We start from the raw sequence: 26,214 nt of genomic DNA, 5'->3' as shown, positions 1-26,214 counted from the left end.
ATTTCAAAAGCCCTTTCTTCCTAAAACCTAATGGGAAGGGGCTAGCGTGGCCACAGCCTGCCTGTTATACCATCAGCCAGGGAACAGAATAAAAGATAATAGCACTTGGAAAGAAATCCCATAATTTTATCTGAAGAAATAATTTTACATTGTTTAAAGAGTCATTTTCAAACAATGCCTCCCACTAATATTTTCAAAGCACAGCTTGCAATTTGCTGATGAGGCTCAACAAGGAGAAGTGCAGAGTCCTGCACTTGGGACAGAATGCCAAGCACTGTTACAGGCTGGGGACTGACTGACTAAGCAGCAGTGCAGCAGAAAAGGACTTGGGTATTACAGTGGATGAGAGGCTGAATATGAGTCTTCAGTGTGCCCTTGTAGCCAAGAAGGCTATTACCATAGTAGGGTGCATTAGGAGAAACATTTCCAGCAGATCTACAGAAGTTATTATTCCTTTCTACTCACTACTGGTGAGGACACATCTGGAATATTGCATCCATTTCTGGCACCACCCTCCCAGCATAGAAAGGATGTGAACACACCCAAGTGGGTTCAGCAGAGGGCACCAAAAATTATTAAAAGGCTGGAGCACATGACCTATGAGAAGAGGCTGAGGGATTTGGGCTTATTTAGTTTGCAGAAGAGAAGAGTGAAGGGGGATTTGATAGCAGCCTTTAACATCCTGAAAGGGGGGCGGGGCTCTAAAGAGGATGGAAACTGTTCTCGGTGGCGACAGATGGCAGAACAAGGAGCAATGGTCTGAAATGACAGGGGGAGGGGAGGTTGGATATTAGCAAAAACTATTTCACTAGGAGGTTTTTGAAGCACTGGAATGCATTACCAAGACAGGTAGTGGAATCTCCATCCCTAGAGGTTTTTAAGTCCCAGTTTGACATTGTCATGGCTGGGATAATTTAGTTGGGGTTGATCCTGCTTTAGGAAGGGGATTGAACTAGATGACCTAATGAGGTGCCTTCTAGCCATAGAATTGTATGATTTGTGATTTCACCATGTCTAACAACCTGAATGCTGAATATAGGGAATTTCTGATGTCACTTTTCTGCTTTAAGTTTATGTTTGAGAGATTGTTTTAAATACTAATGGTACCTACATCAAAGCTGGACCAAGTGTCATGCCCATGAAAAATAGTGAATTTTGGAATTGTGGGCACATCGCACATCATCTGTCATAAAAAGACGACAGGGTAGCTGTAACTGGAAAATAATCACAATTAAAACCTCCAAATCAACTGCATGGTACGCCCTTCTACGGGGGAGATTACGTGAGTATCCTGCCTTTCTCCCCCACACCTGTGGCAGTTGTTTGAAAGAATTATATAGAAGGGAAAGCATTCTTTATGGGGCACAGAGCTGGTACTTAAATAGAGTGTACTCAGATTTGCAATACAGAGAAAATCTATACAGAGAAAATTGTTTCCATCGTGTCAGCACCTATAGCCTAAAAATACAAAGATGCAAGCAAGCTGAAGTATGTTTTATAAGACATGCAGTTTCCAGTGCTCAAATGCATTAACTTTGTAAAGTAACATAAAAGAACATCTAAAATTAATTTGAACAGAGTTAATCTCTTCCAAGGATTAAACAAAACCCTTTTACAATGTCAAAGTCTTATTAATAATAAAATACATATTTTGATAACAGCTGATCTATTAGAGAATTGCAAGCTGGTCAGAACTGTACTAAGTTTCAGAAAAGACGTTAAGACTAATCCTAGGATTGTTGAGGTAGGCAAGTCTTGCTTGTATATCAAGGAAAACAGCTGACAATATATACATATACATATCTCATAGAACTGGAAGGGACCTTGAAAGGTCATCAAGTCCAGTTCCCTGCACCCATAGCAGAACCTATCACCATTTCTGACATCCTCAAGGATTTAACTCACAACTTTGGGTTTACAAGGCTCATGCTCTTAAAGGACAACACCAGAGAAAATCAGCCCAGATTGTGCAAAGGGAAATTGACTGACCTATCAGATTGCCTTGAAATAATTATTAAAACAGAAGAGAGCAGAATCATCTGCTATACTCTTCAGTCTTTCCAAAAAGCTTTTATTAAAAAATCATTAAAGATGACTAATGCCCCAAAATGACAGATAAATTCTTTCATGGACCAACAGCCAGCAAGTACAGAATATATGTAAGTGGTCAGCTGACAGCATAGGAAAAGATCAAGGGCCAGACTCTCCCCAGGCCTGTAGGGTGGGCAAAAGGAAGAGGACAGAGAGAACATGTTCTGACAAGCAAGTCAGTAGAACAGAGAGTACAGTCCTAGTTCCTGTTCAACTGTCACAACTCCACATGCCTTGCTCCTCAGCAATGGTAGTCTCCTCAAAATGGATGGAGCAGGGATCAAGGGTCACAGACATACCGAACTTCCCTCAGCCCGTTAGTGCACTGGAGAGAGCAATGCTGCACCCTTTCAAAGAATGTTATCAAGCATATTCCCTTTGTTCAGTCTTGCAATTATTGAATGTACCTAAAACACAACAGCCCTGGGACTTGTCATCAGCCCCAGAATCAGTTACTTTATAGTCCAATTTAGATTCAATCGTGGGGTAATTGATGCTATTCAATATCAATAAGTAACCCTTAGGAGAAACCAAATAGTGACAACATTCAATTCTACTGAAGGAATATACATATGTGTTATTCAAGATTTGACAATTTTCAGAAGTCCTAGAAAGATGCAACAAACAGAACAATTTGTGGGAGCTGAAATGAATTACAATACAGGGTAACATAACAGAAAGGATGATGTATTGCTAACTGTTTGCACACACTTCTGAGTTCTGATTTACTCATAAACTCTCTCAAGAGGGTTTAGCAAAAACTAAGCAAAAACTCAAGGTATCACAGTGAAAATATCAAAGATGCTGTTTTCCCAATGTGTGGTGGCAGTCCAAAAGGAAATAAGGAATTATGCAACATGTTCTCCTTTCTCAGGTGAAAATTTCTAATGATTTTAGAAGATATTAATTATTTTTAGAGGCCAGAAAATATAATGAAATAATAAATTGATGGAATAAGCTTAACTTGAATATTGCAATTAAGGTTGGTCCCTTCATCTGGGAAAAAAGTCAGAATACTAAAAAAGTCAAGAGAAGGACTATGTAATGATTCAAGGCCTGAGAGAGTTTCCATACAGAGAACCAGAATTGTTACCAGAGAAAAGCAAAGTTAAAGGAGTTCTTCTAGAAATAAAGCATGTAAAGAAAGCAGGGTATTGGGAGAAAAAAACCCAACCAAACAGCATATCCCCAAGTTTTGTGACTGGCATACCAGAATTCTGCATTACTACTCCCTCAGGTCCTTCATGCTGCCTCTTGTTCAGCACATTACAATCAGCAGAATGTCTCTTATGACTAAGTCTGAGGAATGGGAATTGATGTCTTCCTTCGTTCGCCCCCACAGCAAGTTACTTAGGTCCCATCCTGGCCTCCCAGTTCCAAAATCCACAACTACATTTAAGAGCCATGGAAGAGAAATTGTTGTCTCCAGTATAATCATTGCCAATAAAATAGCTGCTAACACTGACATTTTAAGTACTCTGTCAATTCCAGAATCAGCATCTCATTGTAATACCTGGATAGTTTACACTTCTCAAATGTATTGTTTTAGTCTGCCCACAGGCTCCAGAAGAGAATATTGTAGCAGTTTATCCTCATTTACCATTTAAATTTTCCCCTCACAATCACATAGATTAGAATATATTTTTCTTTGTTATGAAAACATATGGTGGAGCTGAAGTATGTAGTAAATTCAAAAAGAAGAATAATTATGCAACATCTTATGCCACTGCATAATCACATTATACCATACAGAAGGCCTTGGCAATAACAGCATGAAAAGAGCACTTAAAATCAAAAGTGAACAAAAATTAAAATGTGTAAAATGAAATACATTTTAACACAATATTTAATTAACCTTTTACACTCACTGTAGCAAGAAATCACTGAAGCAAAACGCCTTAAAATTTCAAAAGCAAATCAGACACTTACATGTATAAGAAGAGGATAGGCAGGATACATTTGTAATACAAGTATCAATTTTCTCGCTTCATTGCATAAATTGATAACCACTTAGGATCAAAAAAGTTCCCAATTATCAAGTACTGCAAAAATAAGTGCTTTACATGGACTCTGGACGTCACTTCTAGGAACAAGCAGCAAGTGGTTTACTGGCTCAAAACATCACAAAGTGGATTCAATAGATATTACCACCAAAGGTTATTGTGCTTGCATTGTTTTTCTTAAAAGGCAGAGTTTCTATTTTTTCTAAATCTGAGATCCTATGACACAAAGAAATAAGAACAGTAAAATGTTTGAACTAGTTTAACACTGCAGAAGTGAGAGAGAAGAAAATCTACCACTCCACATTGCCTTTCTATTCCTCAGATCACGTCCACTAGACTTTTAATGGGAAAATGTGAAGAGACATTTTTAAAAAAATACAGAAAGTAAAATTAAAATTTATCTTTAGCTATTTATTTGGATACTGCTTTCAATTCAAAATTCTTCAAATTCCATTGCTCTGCTCAAGCTAGTAGGCTTGAAGCCGCATATATTGCACATGACCCAACTTATCGAATGAAAGTTAGTGCCCATAACTAATGAAACATACCCAAATGATTTCTTCTTGATGATACTGCTTCCAGTTTCTTCCGCTGTCGCTGAACATCAGGAGGTAGCTTGTAACCCAGTCCGAACTCCCATATCCACCTTGGGTAGCAACCGCAGTGATCTCAGTTCTCTCACTAAGATCAATCTGGAGCCACTGATATTTGTTGGACACAAGAGGAGACCAACCACCAGCTCCTTGGAGAGTAAAGGGGGAAACAAAAGAAAAAAATAATAGAATAAAACTTGTACAAAGATAGAAATTATTAATTCACAAATAAGTAAACATCACAACTCTGTATAAAACATCACACCTCTGTACCTATTATCTGTGAGTAGACGCGTCTACACGTGCCGGCTACTTCGAAGTAGCCGCACCAACTTCGAAATAGCGCCCGTCATGGCTACACATGGCGGGTGCTATTTCGAAGTTGACATCTACGTAAGGTGGCGAGACGTCGAAGTCGCTATCCCCATCAGGAGATGGGAATAGCGCCCTACTTCGACGTTCAACGTTGAAGTAGGGAACGTGTAGCCATTGCGCGTCCCGCAACATCGAAATAGTGGGGTCCGCCATGGCGGCCATCAGCTGAGGGGTTGAGAGATGCTCTCTCCAGCCCCTGAGCTCAATGGTTGCTGCGTGCAGCGGCCCCTTAAAAGTCCCCACCCCCTGCCTTCCTGTGCAGGAATCTGAGAGAGCATGCAGGCGGCAGCCCAGCCACGTGGCCAGCCTTCACGTCTCTGAGCAGGCACATCAACCCCCCCACCACTGTGATGGCCACCCCCCAGCCCCCTAAGCGCCCCCAGGGCACCCCCCCCCAAGGGGAGCCAGGGCTTCCAGCCAGGCAGCCAGGCTGGGAAGCGGCAGCGGGGCCCCTCCTGGATGGAGGCCAAGCTTCGGGACCTGCTGGGGCTGTGGAGCGAGGAGGAGGTGCTCCAGGTAATGGGGAGCAAGAGGCGGAACGCTGATGTGTGTCGCTCGGCTGGCCGAGGGCCTGGCTGCCCGAGGTTACCTTGCCCGCACTCCTGACCACGTCAGGAGTAAGGTGAAGGAGCTGCGGCAGGGTTACGCTCAGGCCCAGGATGCAGCTGGCTGATCTGGGGCTGCCCCCGCCACTTGACCCTTTTACAGGGAGCTCAGGGCCATCCTGGGCCCCCGGCACACCTCCTCCCCTCTGGCCACTCTTGATATGTCGGCCAACGAGCCCCAGCAGGCCCCGGAGGCAAGCCCCACACCCCAGGGGCCCCCCCAGGAGCCCACCCCTGGGGCACCGGAGGAGGGGGAGTCCTCCTCCAGCAACGCGGGGCTCCGAATCCACATCCCGTCCCGGAGCTCCAGCTGGGCGTCCGCCCACCGTGTGTCCCCTGGCCATAGGAGTGGACCATCAGGAATGTACCCCCGGTGCACAACCCCGGGGTTGAGGGGCGGGGGTAACAGATATGACCAGGGCCCTCCACATGCCCAGATGACCATGGCCCCAAGGACAGCAGTGGCATGTCCCTCAGAAGAGTGCATCAGCCCCTGCACCCCCAGCACGACGGTGCCATGCCCCATCCCTGGGAATGGGCGGAGCGGAACCTAGGGTTCCCCCAGGGGGAGGGGGTGGGACACCCATCAGCAGCAGCAGCAGCATCTCCCGGGGACAGGGATGGGGAACCAGCAGCAGAGGGGTGGGGGGACAAGGGCCACGGCTCGGGGCCCACCCTAACGGCTGTCTCTACTATTCTTCCCCCCCGCCCGTGGTCCGCAGCTGCACCATCGGAAGGACTGGAGAGCACCAGCGAGGTGTCAGTGGTCCCAGAGAGCCCACCGCAGCCATCACTCCAGGCCACCCCTTTGGCGGACCACCGACCAGCCCCAGGGCAGGGACGACGGTGGAGCCAGAACCATCCGAGGACGGCGACGGACCCCCAGCTGCTGGCCATCCTTCGTCGGCAGATGGAGGTCTCTGAGCAGTGCCTGCGGGTGGAGGAGCATCGCCTCAAAGTCCAGGAGCAGGCGCTGGCCTGGCACTAGGAGGCATGGGGGGCCTTCATGTGCACATTTGAGTGCATCACAGGCTACCTGGCCCCCCATGCTGCGCTGGCTGGCGCTCTGCCCGCCCTGCCTGCTCCACCCGCCGCTCCACCTGCTGCTCCACTCGCCGTCGCACTGCCATCCGCCACCGAGGGCCCTTCCACCAAGGGGGACCTGGGGCCAGCTGACACCCGCCGGCCTTATCTCCTGGTCCTCCCGGCCCCCAGCCAGTCCCGGTGTGGGCTGCGGCCGAGGCACAGCTCACGGCCGCCCACCCCCAGCGCTGGACATTAGGGGGTGTGGGGCCCAGGACGTGGCCCCCCCCTTTGTATATATCCCCTTCACCTATCTTTTGTAAATAGTTTGTATTAGACCCCTGTTCTGTTATGTTATGATGATACCTTCCCGCCCACGTAAATAGTTCTCCCCTTCTTTGTCTTCCCCTTTTTTTTCCTTTCATCTTATAATACGTATATATATAATATTTATTTTGGCTGTACATAGTTATGATATAATAATAAGAGTTCAACATATATATTCTGGTTTCATGAAAAACGTCTGTTTTTATTTACAAGAAAAGTCGGGGGGTGCTCTTGGGTTCTCTGTGGTGTGGGCGTAGGGGAAGGGAGTGTTGTGGAGGATGGGGGGAGTGCAGTGGGGGGCCTGCCAGCGTTCACCCCGCGGCCTCGTTGAAATGGGCCCGCAGGGCCTCCCGGACCCGGGATCCACCTGGCGACTGGGGGCAGTGGGTGGCTGCACATCGGCCCTGCCGGCCTCCACTGCCCAGCCTTGAAAGAAGGCCTCCCCCTTGCTCTCAATGAGGTTGTGGAGGGCACTGCATGCGCCCACAATCTGGGGAATGTTGGTGGGGCCCGCATCAAGGCGGGTGAGGAGACACCTCCAGCGCCCCTTGAGGTGGCCAAATGTGCGCTCCACCACCTGGCATGCGTGGTTCAGGTGCATGTTGAAGTGCTCCTGGCTGGCTGACAGGTGGCCTGTGTAAGGGTGCATGAGCCAGGGCCGGAGGGGGTATGCCACGTCTGCGATGACGCAGAGGGGCATGGTGGTGTCCCCCACAGGGATCTCCCACTGGGGGATGTAGGTCCCCGCCTCCAGCCGGCAGCACAGGCCTGAGTTCCGGAATACCCAGACGTCATGGGTGCTGCCAGGCCAGCCCACATATATGTCCAGGAAGCGGCCCCGGCTGTCCACCAAGGCCTGGAGGACTTCTGAGTGGTAGCCTTTCCTGTTTAGGTAGTGTCCTCCACTGTGCTCCGGGGCGCAGATGGGGATGTGGGTCCCATCCAGCGCCCCGAAGCAATTGGGGAAGCCCAGGGTGGCAAAGCCCGCGATAGCGGCATCCAGGTCCCCAAGCCTCACGAGCCTGTGGAGGAGCAGGGTGTTGATGGTGCAGACGACCTGCAGGGGAAGCACATGGAGGAGCACCAGTGAGGGGTGTGCAGGATGTGTGTGGCCCTCCCCTGCCAGGGCCCCCCTCCCCTCCCCTCCCCTGCCAGGGCTGCCTCCCCCTCCCCCCATGGGTCCTCTTACCTCCATGAGGACAGCCCCGACGGTGGCCTTGCTGATGCCAAACTGCTGCCCCATGGATCGGTAGCTGTCTGGAGTGGCCAGCTTCCAGACAGCGATGCCGACCCGTTTCTCCACACTGAGGGCACGCCGCATGAAGGTGTCCTGGTGCCTCAGTGCGGGGATGAGCCACTGGCATAGCTCCAGAAATGTGTGCTGGCTCATGCGAAAGTTCTGGAGCCAGCGGTCGTTGTCCGACTCTCCGAGCACCAGCTGCTCTCACCAGTCGGTGCTCGTGGGGTAGCTCCACAGCCGCCAGCGTGTGAGGCGGGGCGGGGTGCTGCAGGGTTGGGGGTTGTTTCCTCCTCCCCTGCGGGCAGCTCCTCCTCTGTGACTAGGATGTGATCAGCTGCCTCCTGCATGGCATTGAGCAGTGCTTGCACTGCTCCTACAGGGGCAGCTGGGTGGACCTCTGGCTGCTGCTGCTGCTGCTGCTGCTGCTGCTGCTGCTGCTGCTGGGGGTCCATGACTGCGTTGCTCAAGGTGTGCGTGCCTATGGCTCTGCAGACCGCGTGCTGTGCAGGCTGAGTGTGTCTGGGAGGGGCCCTTTAAGGGAGCGGCTAGCTGTTGCCCCGGAAGCGCTAGTCTGCCCTTTGACCCTGTCTGCAGCTGTTCCTGGCACCCTTATTTCGATGTGTGCTACTTTGGTGTGTAGACGTTCCCTCGCAGCACTTACTTCGATGTGGTGCTGCCCAATGTCGACGTTGAACGTCGACGGCACCAGCCCTGGAGGACGTGCAGACGTTATTCATCGAAATAGGCTATTTCAATGTAGTGTTCACGTGTAGACGTAGCCAGTGACTCTCTTTAAAAAGCAAAAAAATGTTTCCCTGAAACTGTTCAAATGGAGGAATTGGAATCTGATGTCTTTGGCATTCATTTAAAAGTGTACTCAGTGATCAACAAAGAGCTGGAGAAGCAGGGTAAGAAAAGCTCAGCAGTCACATGACAGTATGCTTCTACTCTGAATATTGAGTCACCATACAAATGGAAGCATGAGCTGTTGAATACTGAGTGCTAGCTTTTCCTCTGGGCCAGATAGCCACGTCTCATAGAAATGAGGAGAAGGCAGCAGGGAGATGGGTTACTTCTCCCTAATTTTCAGGATTGTGTCCTAAAACAATTTAGACATGCTACTGGGCTTCTCCAAGTTGTACTGCTGGTATAGAATCCTTAATGCACCCTAGGGCTAGCTGAACATAGATACAGCAGACTTTCACCACGCTCTGTCCTTACCCCACCCCTACCTCTTTTGACATGCCCACCGTTCCAGAGGAGGGGGAACAGAATATTAATTTCTCACACCTGAACCAGCTAGAAATTCCCCTTCCACAAAGGTATTCTGTACTGGCCATTTGTAGCCAGAAATGGCCCCTCTGTAGTACTTGAGTTGCTCAAAGGCATTATAATTGAGTAGAGAATCTGGTGAAAATTTTCCCTTTTGTCACAGGAAGTGATGCATTTATATAGTGGACTCAAGAAAAGAGGACTACAGTGACTACCAATAGAATGCTTGTTCAACTAGAGAATTTATTTTTTAATGTTGGGACTATGAAGGAGAAATCATCATGATTCCACAAATACTTGATCATTGGCAGGGGCCTGAGCTCTGGGAATCTGTGAAATACTGGTCCTGGGTGCAACTTCCCTCCTTGATCCTCTGCATCCCTCCTGTCTTAAGTAGGCCTGATTGTATGTAACTCCCTGGTGAAGTCACAGAGATTGTTAGAAAACCTATTATGACTGAGTTGCTTTGTTATTAACTGGAGACCAAAATATTTCATTAAACCAAAGCCAGCTATTTACTAATTCAACTAAGGCCAAATACCACTCACATCCATATCAGTTCACTATAATAGATACAGAGCTGAGAGAAATGTCTGTTTTATTTGAAAATAAAGGTTTGGGGATTTGTGAAGTGTTTATTTGGAAATTCCTATGCAGTTACAGTTTGCTATTCTTTGCTAATAATCTACTAGTACTTAAAGTTGCTGGCCAAAGGGTCTGGAGATAAAATCCCTGTGACTATAAAATTCAGGTAAGCAAATCAGAGTCTTCCTTCATTTAGCTCCCTTGCTTACTCATTCATGTCTCCAGGATCTTTGAAACACTGGCCACATAGAATTAAAAATGTAAGTTATGGTAAACAGTCTATCATTTGTAAGTCTCCCGTTGGAATCAGCAGCAACCGAATTGGGGCTAAATCATGCCCTTTATGGGGGGAAAACCCCGAAATGAAATCTAGAAAACTCCATGTAATTCAAGTCGTGGCTTTTCCTATGATGCGGGCAGCATTGAAGAGCTATGACAGTATTAACACATAGATGCTTCTAAACCCATTGGCTCAATGGCTCCAGTGCTACTCCATGGGCATCCTGCACTCCCCAAACCACGATTGACTTCTCAGCAGCTGTAACCTGCTTAGTCCTACAGTAAAGAATCTTATTAAAAAAGCACAGCAAGATTAAAATTATTGGTACATGAGCTGGCAATTTGAAGGCAGGTCAGGGACTAGAATGAGGGGTATCTTTTAATGGAACACTACAGTGACATTTACACTGCAATATAAAGGGTTCATAGCTCCTGCATCTTGGCCTGAAGTGAAGCCTTTGACAGTGTGTTCCTTACTGCTTGGTTAATAGGAAGGTAAAAAAGGAGCCACAAAGTTATGGAAGAGAGGTGAAGAGTACACACCAGTAGGAATATGGAACTCCATAGCTCTAACAAAGGACCACTTAAAATTCACTTATCTGTGCGGTAATCTTTATTATGCGCTGTGACCCAGCAACCTCAATTCCAGCTAACTTTTGAGTTGTTGAATTTGCAACTTTATTAAAGTTTTGCTAACATAACATTTTTGTTTTACATATTTATACACAATATGCTTTGTTTAAATAATTTATTGTTTGTTTTATTTGTCACAGGTTGTCTTTTGTGTTTGTGTGGGGGGCAAAGTATTTCCTTCCTCCCATGAATAAACTCCCCTAGAATATACAGAGAACTGGTATGCATTGTTCTAAATCAGGAGCCCTAGCCAGTTTCACATTTTCACTAATCACCTTCTCAACACTTTGTCAGAAGAGTTGTCTGATACAATCTCCTTTATTGACCTTTGTCTCTTGCTGTTACTGTCTTCGTTGGGATTATCCACACAGAGTAAGCTGGAAGGTTCTCCTCTGAGATTTCAAAAACAAATATAACACAAATGTGTTTTATGGGTAACATGTCTGACATAAGTGGTATATTAATTACTACTATGAAAAATCCCCTTAGTATTTATTGGCTACGTCTACACGTGCAGCCAAAATCGAAATAGCTTATTTAGATGTTGCGACATTGAAATAGTCTATTTCGATGAATAACGTCTACACGTCCTCCAGGGCCAGCAACGTCGATGTTCAACTTCGACGTTGCTCAGGCCAACATCGAAATAGGCGCAGCGAGGGAACGTCTACACGTCAAAGTAGCACACATCGAAATAGGGATGCCAGGCACAGCTGCAGACAGGGTCACAGGGTGGACTCAACAGCCAGCCGCTCCCTTAAAGAGCCCCTCCCAGACACAGTTGCACTAAACAACACAAGATACACAGAGCTGACAACTGGTTGCAGACCCTGTGCCTGCAGCATAGATCCCCAGCTGCCACAGAAGCAGCCAGAAGCCCTGGGCTAAGGGCTGCTGCCCACGGTGACCATAGAGCCCCGCAGGGGCTGGAAAGAGAGCATCTCTCAACCCCCCAGCTGATGGCCGCCATGGAGGACCCAGCAATTTCGACGTTGCGGGACGCGGATCGTCTACACGGTCCCTACTTCGACGTTCAACGTCGAAGTAGGGCGCTATTCCTATCTCCTCATGAGGTTAGCGACTTCGACGTCTCGCCGCCTAACGTCGAAGTTAACTTCGAAATAGCGCCCGACGCGTGTAGATGCGACGGGCGCTATTTCGAAGTTGGTGCTGCTACTTCGAAGTAGCGTGCACGTGTAGACGCAGCTATTGTGTGCTGAAAATTGGAATTCTCACTAAATTTTGCAATTTTAGCCCAGTATGAAAGGCTATCATTCCTGCCACCTGTTGACTACCAAACCCTTTGCTTTATGAATCTGTGCTTTCCCATTTTGCTGTACCTGCGCTTTGTCTTTTGGAGCCACTTGACAGGCTAATAGTGTCCCCTAGCTTGTACTCTTGCATCCATCAGTCTTGTGGCAGGAATCACTAGGTGGTCAAACACCACACTATTCCCATCAGCCAGCTGTTGTGGTCAAGCACTCATGAACTCATATATAGACTTTTTTTGTGTTATCTTCATGAGAGTTACTCTAAAATGAATTAGGCTTATCCAAAGAAAAATTCAAAAAGGATGAAGACATAGGATATAAACATTTTAAATGACTCCTTTTTGAATTTTTCTTTGGAAAAGCCTAATTCTTTTTAGAGTAACTCTCACAAAGATAACACAACAGTCTAGCACTCCTAGCTATCTTTGAGACACCAATGACTTCCCGAGGAAACTACAATGTTTTCGTGATCTTCCTGAAAACACCATCCTGGCCACCATGAATGTAGGGGCTATCTACACCAACAACCCACACGAAGATGGATTACAAGCTGTCAGGGCCAGTATCCCTCATGATGCCATGGCACAACTGATGGTGGAGCTTTGTCACTTTGTCCTAACCCACAACTGTTTCAGATTTGTGGACAGTTCATACCTTCAAATTAATGGCAATGTATATCTTCCAATCAGCGGCACCACTATGGGAACCCACATGGCCCCACAGTATGCCAACACTTTTATGGCTGACCTGGAACAATGCTTCCTCAGCACTTGTCCTCTGGGACCCCTCCTTTACTTGCGCTACATTGATGACATCTTCATCATCTAGACCCATGGGAAGGAAGCTCTTGAAGAATTACACTGTGATTTCAACAGTTTCCATCCCACCATCAACATCAGCCTGGACTACTCCACACAATGGATCCACTTTCTGGACACTACAGGGCAAATAAGTGATGGCCACATGACCACCACCCTATACTGGAAACCTATTGACTGCTATGCTTACCTACATGCTTCCAGCTTCCATCCAGGTACACCACATGATCCATTGTTTACAGCCAAGCACTAAGGTACAACTGCATTTGCTCCAGTCCCTTAAATAGAAACAAACACCTACAAGACCTTTATCAAGCATGCTTAAAACTATAATATCCACCTGAGGAAGTGAGGAAACAGATTGACAGAGCCAGAGGCATACCAAGAGACCACCTGCTACAAGACAGGCCCAACAAGTAACATAACAGAACACCCCTGGCCATCACCCACAGCCCCCAGCTAAAACCTCCCCAGCATTTTGTCATTGATATACAACGCATCCTGGACAATGATTCTTCACTCTCATAGACCTTGGAGGCAGGCCAGTCCTTACCTACCTCAGCCTGCCAACCTGAAGCAAATTCTCACCAGCAACTATACACCACACGACCACCGAAGTAACAATGGAAGTAGACAGCATGCTGGATCGGGGTAACTGCCTTCCACCCCCATCAGCGGGCCTGTCCTTGGATATTATGTTTAGTTACATTAAAACACATTGCTTGCTTGCACCCCAGATGATCTCTGTGTATTAGCGGACAGTCTTTTTCATTATTTAGAAGTTTGAACGACTTGGGAACCTACCAGGGTCTCCATGTGAAAGCTGGGTGGGAACTGATAAGACAAGCATTAATATAAGTTGTTTATTGATTCTGGAATATATTTGCTTTGTAATGCTTTGGGTCTGAATACATGAAGTGCTGTGTGATGTTTGTGTCGTCACTGGTAAACTCCTCCATTGTCCCTGGGAAAAACTCAGACTTGCTAAAGTGATCTCAATGATGGCGTGAATGAAGGAGGAAATTTCAAACTTATTATCCAGTCTGGAGGGAGAGGTATGCAGGTTGCCATGTCAAGGTATGTTTCATCTAGAAGCCTGAGACTTGAGTAAGGGGGTGGGGTGCTCTCTAAGAGGTTACAAGGGGAAAAACACTTAACTCTGGATAGTGACACAAGCTATACAATTTACTATGAATGCAGTAACGCCCCCCAATTTAATCTGTTCTATAGTCAGGTCTTAAAAGAAGTCAGAATATGAGCTCAAAAGATGAACATCTGCAGCTGATCACAGAAACAGAAATATACAATGCTGGCTGGGCATTAGGTGCAACTAAACGGTGCACTGTGTTGACATTCTGCCAAAATAGTGTCTACCAACAGGCCCAAAAAGAGAAATAGATGAGGTTGAAGTATACCCTGCTTTGGAAAAATCCTCTAAGGAGTCTTTTTGTGCAAACACTAGTCCCTAGAGATGACTTTTTGTGCAAACAAGTCCCTAGAGATGACTTGTTAGGTTAGCAGAAGTGAATCAATTTTATAGCACTGTTTTCTGAAACTGCATTATAAAATGTCTTAAAACTATGAGGAATTTTTTGGTATATCTTCAGTTTTCTTGTAATCTAATTAACTACAGAGTTGATTATTAATTGAACCAAAATGTCCAACTATTGCATAGTATATGCCAGTATGTTGCAAAGTGGTCCACACCACTTTAAAGTGTTACGCAGATAGAAAAACTGAAAAAAGAATAGTAGTTTTGATAACTCTAATTTGTTGCCAAATAGCTGTTCTTTTGATGCATCATGTCAGCCAGTGTGTTATGAAATAGCCCACTGGAATATGTTTAAATAATGACTGACGCGGAAGATATGTCTTCAAAGGCTTCAAAAGATGGAAAGCAAAAGAGGTCACATCTGAATAAGTGTCAGCATAGAAGACTGAGGTCAAATTAAGATTAGCTACATTGACTGAACTGACTTCAAAGGGCTGGTGAAAGCTGTAGTGGCCCGATGATTACCACTATCACTTCCCAGTTCCTTGCTATCATCTGAGTTAGATTGAAAATGGCTCTAAAACATCTTAACATTGATTTGGCATAATAAAGTTATTAATAAACACATATAACAAATAAACTTTTTCATTTCTTCCAGTATGACTAATGTTGTCACCTTTTAGAGATTTAAATTCTTGTCATTCTGAGCATGAGTCTGACAACCCCAAAGGTGAAGTGAAATAAAAATATTCTTTTTTGCTGCTCAGACTAAAATCAATGGCTTGACTCTTGGTAATGCTACATTTGTTTTGCATTGGTCCACAAACATAAAGTTGCCTGAACTGTGACTGTTCCCACTGGTGATGTTCTTCGACTGGATCCCTTAATGGCTACAGTGTAGAGGATGTATCTGGAGGTTGGGGCATCTCTATGTTTTGCATTCTTAGAATTTCTTTTTAACTCTTTTTGGTTGTTGTGAATACCGATGATAACTCTCTGTAGCCTAAAGAACTTTGGAGGCTTGTGCCTTTTTCCTCAACAACACTGTAGTTGAGCATGGCTAACTATAAAGCAGGGCTGACAAATTGACTCATTTAGATCAACTCCTGAAAGAAGGAAAGAGAATGGTCACTCCCTTCAGTACCAGATCTGAAGCTTTCGTCAACTTCTAGGCAGCCAGGATTCTTCCCAGAAATACTTTTCTTCTACTAGTAGAATAAGGTTGCTTTCAGCTCCAAGTAGCAAGTCTCAGCTTTTTTTACATGTGTTGTGTACGATAAGATCTCAATCAATGTTGTGTCCTGTTCTGTAGTCTCTCTGGGACAATGAGCATTTTCACCAAATGCCTGTCATAACCATTTTACTTTGTTGTCAAGGCATCTCCCTATACCTAGATGATTTCTCAAATAGAGTACATAAACCACGAGGTGCATTGATTCAGCTCTTCAGGAAAACCAGGGTGTTGTTCCAGTCCATGTGGCTTCAGACACACTAATCAAAATCCATTTTCCACACAGAAGAAATGATATTTCACAGCTGTGGAGTTCATCAAGACTACTAGAATCATTTTTGTCAGAAGAGACATTCCATGTTGATTCCTTGTTCTTATTGATGGAGATTTGGCTCCATTCTTTTGACACCAGGAAGCTTCTTGAATTACTACCTATCCAGGACCAAACTTATCATCAAGTTTCCTAGATTTTTTTTGGTAGAATATAAGGATAAAAATAGTGCATCCATCTCTGCTTAAAGGCCATCGAGATGGAATATCGTAATGTAATGTTTATAACAGGAATTCAGGCACCTAGATATATTAATATTTCAGTAAGTCTAAGGCATGCCTTCCTATTAATTCTATCAGTGAAATATGCTAAGCCACTTCTTGGAGAGCCATATGCTTTTGTGCCTTTTCCTTATTTTGAAGTGAACTTATAAGTAGGGGAGGCTAACTTCGAAGTCACTACTCCATTCCCAGGAATGGAATAGTGCCCTACTTTGAAGTTTAACTTCAAAGTAGTGTGTGTGTAGACATTCTGCACTGACTACTTCGAAGTAAGGGGTCCACCAAGGAAATGGCCCCCCTGGAGGACGGAGACACTCTGGCCAACTCAGGCAGGGCTCTATGGTCCCTGCCAGCTGCCTTAAAGGAAGCACGTCCCCAGCAACCCCAGGCAGGAAGCTGGGACTGTGCCACAAGCAGAGGCAGCAAGAGGTCATACTCGGACTGCCCCTGCTTGACACAGCACGCAGCCTCCACACCTGCACACCATGGCAGCACGCCAGGACCCCCTGCCTCCCAGGAGCCCAGGACGATGAGTGCAAAGGCTCACAGCACCTGGGCAAGTTCGGTGACTGGTCTGAGTGGGAGCTGAAGGACATCATTGCTCTGTGGGGGGAGGAGAAGGTCTTCTGGCAAACTGGCACTTGCCAAAGGAATGCTGAGGCTTTTGATGGGCTAGCCAGTGGGCTTGCTGCCTGAGGCCACTCTGACCACACTGGCAGCAGCGTGTGGATCAATGTGAAAGAACTGAGGCAGACATACATGAAAGCCCAGGATGTTGCCAGCTAGTTGGGGGCACAGCCCATGCACTGCCCCCACTATAGGGAGCTGCACAGACTCTTGGGGCCAAGGGAGGCGGCCACCCCGCAGCACCTCATCAACACCATTGGTCTCCGCCCTGTGGACAGTGGTGAGGAGGCGGGTCCCTCCAGCACCACCAGCCCCCCTCGCAGAGACTGGCCCACCAAGACCGAGGGCGATGACGAGGGTTCCAGCAATGGGGCCTTCATCATCAGTCTCCCCTCCAGAACACCCAGCCAAGCCTCACTGAGCAGAGCCTCACCCGAGCCTCGAGAGGTCACAGTCAGTATGTGCAGGGTTAGAGGGATGTCACAAGGGCAGGGGATGCCCCCCTTCAGAACAGCCCTGCAGCCCACTTGCCTGGGGATGGGGAGGGGGAGTGAACATGGGCCAATTCTCGCCAGGCAGGAACCTCCGGGCTCCTGGGATCCCAGGGGGCTCACTGGCCATCGGGCGGCAGTGGGGTGTGGTGAGGGCTGGGTCAGTGGAGCAGGGACCTTGGACCACCGGGGTTGGGACCCAGCACTCACGGGCTATCCACTGGTCCCTTTCTGTCTCCACACATCCATCATCAGGCAGCCACCACAGACCTTCGGAGCATGTCACAGCTGTAGGGGGCCAGGAGGCCACCCCATTGCCTCAGCCTGCAACCCCCCATGGCTGCAGACATGGCTGGGCCTCATGGAGACGGCACTGGAGGGATGTGGAGATGGCCACCAACTGGGCAGTTGTGTGGGAGATGACTGGGATACTTCAGGACTGGCTGGCGATGGAGTGGGATGTGTGGGTGTGGCTGGCCAGCAGCCTGGCAGCCATGGCCCAGGCCTCCGCTGCCTGCCTCACCCAAACTCCCACCACCTCTCCAGCCCAGCCCACAGCCACCACCACTCCACAGCACCCCCCCGCAGCCACCCCTCTGGAAGGCGCCAACCGTGTGGCAGTCCTGTTTCCAGCTGCCTGCACTGAGCTGGCTCAGTGGCTCCTAGCCAGGACAGGCACACCTGACCCAGCCCCAGAGCCCCCTCACATAACCTGCAGAGGCTGAGCCCACAGCACCCCTACCCCCCCGTTGTCCCAGCCCTGTTGCAGCTCTGCAGGGGGGCCCAGACCAGGGGCGGCAGAGGCAGCTGTGGTCACCACAGCTCATGGCCGCTGGGGCTCATGGCCGCCAAGGCTCCTGGCCTTCCACGACCCTCAGTGACTGAGCGTTCTCCCTTCCCAGCCCTGCTGCCAGGTCAGTCCCCCAACCCAGCCCCACTCCCAGATTAGTCCCCTCACTCAGCCCCCTGCCTCCCCTCTGTGGACCATTTCCCGTATGCATTGTAAATAGTTTCACACTTTCTTTTTGTTTTGCAGTTACGTTTACTCCCCAAAGTAAAGTTTATTGTTCTCATGCTAAGCCCGTGTCCCAGGTGTGTGATGGAAGAGTGGTGAGGGGAGGAGTGGGAGGAGGTGTGTTTGGTGGGGGAGTGTGAGGGTTGATGGAGTGGGGGGGAGCTGTGGGGTTCAGGTGGTGATGTTCAGGGCAGGCCCTGAGTAAAGGCCTGGCACAAGGCTTTCTGGACCCTGACCCCATCCCTCTTGCCAGTATGGCAAGTGGCAGTGGGCGGCTGTTCGTAGCTGGCTGCCAAGTCTGTGGCCTAGCCCTGGATAAAGGGCTCCTGCCAGCACTCCACAAGATTGTGGAGGGCACAGCAGGTGGCAATGACCAAGGGGACGTTTGGGACTCTGACAGCCAGCCTGGTGAGGAGGCTGCGAAACCTCCCTTCAGCCTCCCAAACACCTGCTTTACTGTGCCCCTGGCATGGTTGAGATGGTCATTAAGGTGTCTTGGGCTGGCATGGTACATCTGGTGTAGGGCCTCATGAACCATGGGTACAGTGGGTATGTGGCATCAACCACAATGTGGCGGTGGCATCATGAGGTCCCTGACTGGGAGCCCCCATGGGGGGACATACACGCCCTCCTGCATCTGGCATCCCAGCCAAGAATTGTGGAACATCTGGGCATCATGGGCCCTGCCTGGCCACACCATGTACACATCCAGGAAACAGCCCCTCACATCCACCAGGGCCTGGAGTACCACTGAGTGGTACCCCTTCCAATTAGCGTAGGCACCCTCATTAATGTCTAGAGCCTGGATCACCACGTTTATCACAACCAGGGCCCTGAAACAATTGGGGAAGTCCAGGTCCACAAACACAGCAAGGGTTGTGTCCAGGTCTCCCAGGGTGATGACATATCACAGGAACACAGCACTGATGGTTCAGACACCCTGTTGGGTAGGAGGACAGAAGACATGTCCATGAACACCTGACTGGGAGGCCACTTTCCCCCTATCCCCTCCCTTCCAGGGGCCCCTTCCCCCTGCCCAGTAGCCCCCTCCCCAGGGTGGGTCCGTCGTAGGAGCTGGACTTACCTCGATCAGCACTGCTCCAACGGTGACCTTGCTGACTCTGAACTGGTGGCCAATGGACCAGTGGCTGTCGGGGGTGGCCAGCCTCCATAGTGCAATGACTACCCTCTTCCGCACTGGGATCACTGGCCTCATCTGGGTGTCCTAGGACTGGGATGAGCCAATGACTGAGGTCCTTGAATGTCTGTTGCATTATTCTGAAGTTCCTCAGCCACTGCTTGTTGTGACAATCCTCCAGCATCAGCTGGTCACACAACTTGCTGCTGGTGGCGAAGACCCACTGGTGTTGGATCAGGATGGGGGCTCTGGGGAGGGCCAGCAGGGCCTATAGTTTGGGTCCTATGTGGGTGACCCAGTGGAGCTGCTTGAAAAGCTGGGTGACCAGCATGGCCAGCAGGCTGGCCAGGGTGAGGAGGAGAATGTCCTGGGGGAGGGTGCGAGTAGGCGTGTTCTCTGGCTCTTCTCCCTAGCATGTGCTCTGCTGCTGTGTGCAGCCCTGAGCATGTGCAGGATGGGGGTGTTGGGAGGGGCCCTTTAAGGGGTCAGCTGGCTGCAAGCCCAGAACGGCTTGTCAGCCATGCGACCCCATGCCTGCATCATCTCCTGGCCCCTTACTTCGAAGTAGGGTCTACTGTGTGTAGATGCTTTGCTTCAAAGTAGGGGGGAGATTATTTTGAAGTAAGGCAAGGTGCTTTTTGTGTGTAAACACTCTACTTTGAAGTTGCTTCTTTGAAGAAGAGTGCAACTTCAAAGTCATTTTGTAGTGTAGATGTGACTCAAGAGTTTTAGCATTATTTTGCCTCCACTGACATTGCAAACTACTTCTTTTCATTAACTCATTAAATTATCTTTTCTGAATACATTAAACCACAATCACTGCAAGGTTTTGTGCAGAAAATCTTTTGTCGCATGTAAAGCCAAATTCATCCCCAGTTTAAGAACTGAAGGCCATATAAAATCAATTTCAGTGGATATTTCCAAATGTGAGATACACTACTTTGTAAAGCAGAGAAAACACAAATATACTATATACACAAATATACAAATATAGTATTATTACATGTTTAACTTGCCATAATATGACAATATTAATAGGTAGCATAAATGATCATTTACGTTAGGCACTGATAAACTAGTATGATTGAGGATACACTCTTTCTGGCTGCTGTAAATTGGTCTAATTTACACACCAAGGCAGAAACAAGAAATAGTGCAATAGGCTAAAAATAATGAAGCACATGTGTGATGGACTCTTTACCCTCTCCTCCTGTTTCTGTTCTATGCACTTCTAAAAGCTTTTCACATGAGGGAGCAGGAACCTGACAGCCTGACAAGCTGTGAGGCTAGGGGAGAAAGCTCGATCATCATTTCATACTTTCTCTGCTGGGAATGTAAAGTTTTAAACCCAGTGAACATTGTTGTTTCACTAATTCCCTGGGCAGTTCTACCTTTGAAACCTTCAGCTACTTTCAAATCATCTGCTTTAAATCCTAAACAGACACCCTCTGCCTTCTAGGCCATGTCCACAAATGCCCCTCCCTTTCAGAAGGGCAAGTAAATGACATGGATTGGAACTGTTTAATGAGGCACTGATATGAATATTCAGAGGCTCATTAGCATAATTGTGGCCAGGAGCACTTCAAAAGCACTGCTTCAGAAATGTAACCTGGCCGTGTAGACGTGGGTGCTTCAAAATAAGCCCCAGACTTTGTAATTCCCTTATTGTCAATTTGTTTCATATCAGCGCCTCATTAAACAGCTCCAATCAATGTCATATATATGCCCCTTCCAAAAGAGAGGGGCACGTGTAGACTTGGCCCTACTGTGTGGTTCTTCTTCTCAGTCCCCTCCAGGTCTCTTCTCTTCTTTTAAGTTTTGCAGACTTACAATGTTGTATTGAAATATACAGTTGTCGTACTTGATACATACAACATGTATGCCCCTGAAAGGTATATAATCAGAAGTTAAAACCTTCACAGGGTAGTGCTGAGGGGCCAGCAGAGAACAAGAAGATGGAATGGTTGTGGAGGTAGCAGCTAAGGAGGCTGCAGGCAGGATAGCTGAACGGTTCACATTCTTCATGCTATAGGAGACGTACAGGCATGCGGGAGTGGCGGGGGTGGGGGGACCTCTTTTTGTGCCTGCATTAGAAAGAGCAATTCCCTTTCTGTGAACTTCCTCAAGGTCTAGAGACAAGCTGCAAGAAAGGGCCTTGCTTATGGCTCTGCTATTTAAGTACATGCTCAAGCAACTGAGCTGAAATCTGGTCCTCTTGATGAAGACCACCTTCTGTCAGATCCCTTAAGGTGGCTTATGCAAAAATAAAGCACATTTTCCATATAAAAATAGAAATCTCATGCATACCATGAAGTTCAATGTAAAGCACATTTTATATTAAATTAGCTTTACAAACAGTAGCTGATGACAAGCATTGCAGAAATTGGCAGAAATGGTCATGATTGAGTTCTTAATCAAATGCATCTCAAAAAGAGTTGAACATGAGCCATTTCTTAGATTTTTATAATCAATGTGCTAATGAGTCTCCATATTTAACTGTCTCAGCAATATCATTGTGAGATGTATTGAAGGGGTAGCCACGTTAGTCTATATTTGCAAAAACAACAAGTCCTTCAGCATCTTATAGACTAACAGACTAATTGGTTCATAAGCTTTTATGGGCAAAGACCCATTTTGTCAGATGCATGGAGTAGAAATTCCAGAGGCAGGTATAAATAGACAGGCATGTGAAAAGAAGTGGCAGCTAACCCACCAAGAGGAAGACTAAGGTTATTGATGTCTATTCAGTCAGTGAGTCTGTGAGACGGTGTCCACCTCCCAGCAGCCGATGTGGAGGTGTGAACCCCAAGAGCGGAGAAACTGCTTTTGTAGTTGGCCAGCCATTCACAGTCTTTCTTCAGTCCTAAATTGATGGTGTCAAATTTGCAAATGAATTGTACCTCTGCAGGTTCTCTTTGAAGTTTATATTGAAGTTTTTTTTGTTGCAGGATGGCTAATTTTAAGTCTGCTACTGACTGCCCAGGGAGACTGAAGTATTCTTCTACGGGTTTTGTATGTTACCATTCTTGATATCTGATTTGTGTTCTTTTATTCTTTTATGTAGAGACTATCCATTTTAGCCAACGTATATGGCAGAGGTGCATTGCTGGCACATGATGGCATACATTACATTACATGAGTAGATGTTCAGGTGAGTGAGCTCCTGATTGTGTGGCTGATGTGGTTAGGTCCTGTGATGGTGTCACTGATGTAGGTGGTGGCTGGAGCTTCATGCCCTTTTGAAATTCTGCAGTCACACAAGTCTTCAACTTGTAGTTGTGGAGGGCCCAGTGTCATGGTACCAGCGGTGCTGAGGGCTGACTACCCTTGGTCCTGTCCTTTCCACCGTTGGTCCTATCCCTTCCAGGGGCATGGACCCAGGCCCTCCCTCCCACTTTGTCCCAGAGCCCCTTGTGGCTGTTAGCCCCTCTGTCCAGGAAACATATATAAGTGAAACTTATAGGATGGGGGACTCTATCCACCATAATCCCCAAATTTTTTTAAGTCACTTCTGCCCCATCCAATCATCTGAAGGAGCTCCTAATGTGAAACTGAAGCCAAAAAGGCCTAATGTGATCCTTGGCTGCATGAACAGAAGAATCTCAAGTAGGAGCAGAGAGGTTGCTTTAGCTCTATATTTGGCTGTGTGTGTCCAGTGCTGGGATACCGAGTCCAGTTCTCATGTCCACAACTGAAGAAAGATGTTGAAAAATTGGGAAGGGTTCAGAAAAGACTCATGAGAATGATTAAAGGATTGGAAAACCACAGTTTATAGTGATAGACTGAAGGAACTATCCACACAGCTAAATAAATTGAAGTTTAAGAGGAGATTTGACCACAGTTTTATGTACATATACGAGGATCAACTATTTAATAATGAGCTCTTCAATTTAGCAGAGAAAGGGATCAGACTACCCAATGACTGAAAATTGGAATAAATTTTAATGGACAGAATAATTAATAATTAGAACAACTTAACAGAGGTTATGGCAAATTCTCCATCACTGATGAATTTTATATCCATCTTTTGGTAAAAGATATGCCACAGGAATTATTTTGAGGACTTCTGTGAACTGCGTTATATAGGAAGTATAACCAAGTATTTGCCAGATGATTCCAATACTCTCTTCTGACATGAATCTATAAACATTCTAACAAAAAATAAACCAGAAGTTTCTCAGCACTCCACAGACAGTATCAACAGAATCTCCCCCTTCACCCTCCCCCAAAAATTGGAGACTTCTTTATTTGCATCACCTCTTACTGGGTTGCCAGATTAAGTCTACATCACATCAGACTTCAGAATTGATTGGGCTGTGTAGTATCCCACTTTTATCCTATATGTATTGATGTGGCAGAAAAAAACCCATGGGCTCAAACAACATAAACAAGGATCTAGATATTTACCATAACAATATGTATTCTAGCAAAACCAAAAGGAAGACATAATTCACTCAAATATGCACTAAGCTTTAGTACCAGTAACCTTAAACTGTCTTTCACACAAAGCACTGATCCTCACAAACATAGGAATTAAGCCCACTTTCCATAGGAATTCTTTTCTCTGTGCTTAGCTATTAATTATGTCCAAACGTTGGTTTCTTCTTCTTTTGTTATCTTACCAACATGCCTTACTCATGGCTAACTTTTGAAGTTTAGACAAGAAACCTGCCACAGCCCAAAATGATCTTTTTACCTGTAGCTGCTGCAGATTTCAGCTACCTCCCACCAGCATGTAAGAATTCAGTTCCCTTTATGCTGTCTTTGGCTTCTTTTTTTCCCTCATGCCTGAGGACATGAAACTCCTCACAAAACAAACCATAACCAACTTTAAATTTTGTCATTTTTCTAGCATAGCCCTGGCCTTGAGGCAGGGAGCTGTGCCATTACTTCTCAGAGTGCAAGTAAATTTCACAAAAAATATCATTTGGGTTCAGTCTGCATTATACAGAGAAGGAAGAGGCTTGTAAGCCATGCATATTCACCACATACTGCTTTGACATTTTCCAGCTGGGAAGTTGTCTTATCAATTAAATCAAGTTTCTTACCTTATAGAATCATAAGTCGTAGGGTTAGAAGAGACCTCAGGAGGTCATCAAGTCCAGCCCTCTGCTCAAAGCAGGACCAACCCTAACTAAATCATTCCAACCAGGACTTTGTCAAGCTGGGACTTAAAAAAACCTCTAGGAATGGAGATCCAACACCTCTCTTTCATCACCTCATGATGTATGCCACCACTTGTGACTAGTGAGGAGGATTACATTGATAACCTAAAGGGTTTAGTATATCAAAATTCACTCTTACCATGCAGACACTCCATTATGATTTATATTGTACTGTGCTTACACATGGAATTCCCATCAGCATCTACAGCATAGTTAATGGGAAATCTACACAAGCAGATTGTAATAGTCGTAGTTGTTCTAGGAAGATCTGAAAGAAGGTATGTTTGCTCTTAGTTTTGCTGTAAGAGGCCTTATCAGTTTATTCATAGACTGTTTTCCATGTGTAATCACCTTGGGAAATTTTCAAAACAATGTAACAATGATAACTGAAAACATTATATCAAATTAAACCCTGAAAAAGATTTTGTATTCCATCATTTTTGCTATGATGCTATAAAGAATGCCTGAAAATTTTATATTTGTCTTTGGGAGAAGTGATGTATATACAACAGTACTCTATTACTTAATTGATCTGTTGCTGATATCTCCAGACATATGATTAGGTGTGTATTTCTGCCACTTCCCTCATCGTGTTGTAGCATAAATTCTAGATGAATCACTTTCTGATGATGGTACTCTAGAAATGGCATTTTGAGTGCTGAAAAGGCTGATTCACTAATTTTGGCATCTTTCATACACAGATAGTATGGAGCAGTCAGTGCAGCAGGCAAACAAATAAAATTCTGGCACATGCAGTTTCCCGGCAAAAAATACTCCTACTTCTTATATTTAAAACAAAAATGATCAATTTTGTTTCCATTATTATAGATCTAAATTGCTACATCTAGCAGCTGGGAACATTGGCCGGCTCCATCTGGTTACTGGCCTGCACACAGCTCTGACATGCACAAAGGGATATTGTAAGAATGAAAACAAGTAAAATGTCACATTTATAGTGTTTAAATCTTATTTTGTGTGTATATTTTTAACATTCCACTGTAAGCTAACATTTCTATGAATCAACTCTATGAATATTTAATTTAGGCTGGGTCTACACGTGCCCCTTCCTTTCAAAAGGGGCATGTTAATGAGCAGGTCTGAAATATGCTAATGAGGCACTGCAATGAATATGCAGTGCCTCATGAGCATAATGACGGTTGCGGCGATTCAAAAGTGCGGCTTTTCAAATTGCGCGCTGCCCGTGGAGACGGAAACTTCCGAAAGGACCCCTCCAGTTTTTGAAAGCCCTTCTTCCTATCTGGTGATTGGAAGAACAGCTTTTGAAAACTGGGGGGTCCTTTCGGAAGGTCCTGTCTCCACAGGCGGCGCACGATTCGAAAAGCCATGACATGAACCCCCCATTTGGCCTTTTCTTCTTCTCCCCCCCC

The 26,214-nt window shown here is 46.4% G+C and overlaps 1 protein-coding gene across 1 annotated transcript in view; it reads right to left on the bottom strand.

Annotated features, from left to right (window-relative positions):
- Positions 1-26,214, bottom strand: part of CNTNAP4 (contactin associated protein family member 4) — a 488,087-nt gene that overhangs the window by 333,800 nt on the left and 128,073 nt on the right. Inside the window, exon 3 of the mRNA XM_074994161.1 lies at positions 4,643-4,836. Coding sequence (XP_074850262.1) covers positions 4,643-4,836 — 194 coding nt within the window. The remainder of the gene's footprint in view (positions 1-4,642; positions 4,837-26,214) is intronic.

This window comes from Carettochelys insculpta, chromosome 5 (genome assembly GCF_033958435.1).
Source record: "Carettochelys insculpta isolate YL-2023 chromosome 5, ASM3395843v1, whole genome shotgun sequence".
NCBI lineage: Eukaryota > Metazoa > Chordata > Testudines > Carettochelyidae > Carettochelys > Carettochelys insculpta.
Note: the sequence above shows the minus strand (reverse complement) of the source record. Positions and strands in the feature narration are given on the sequence as shown.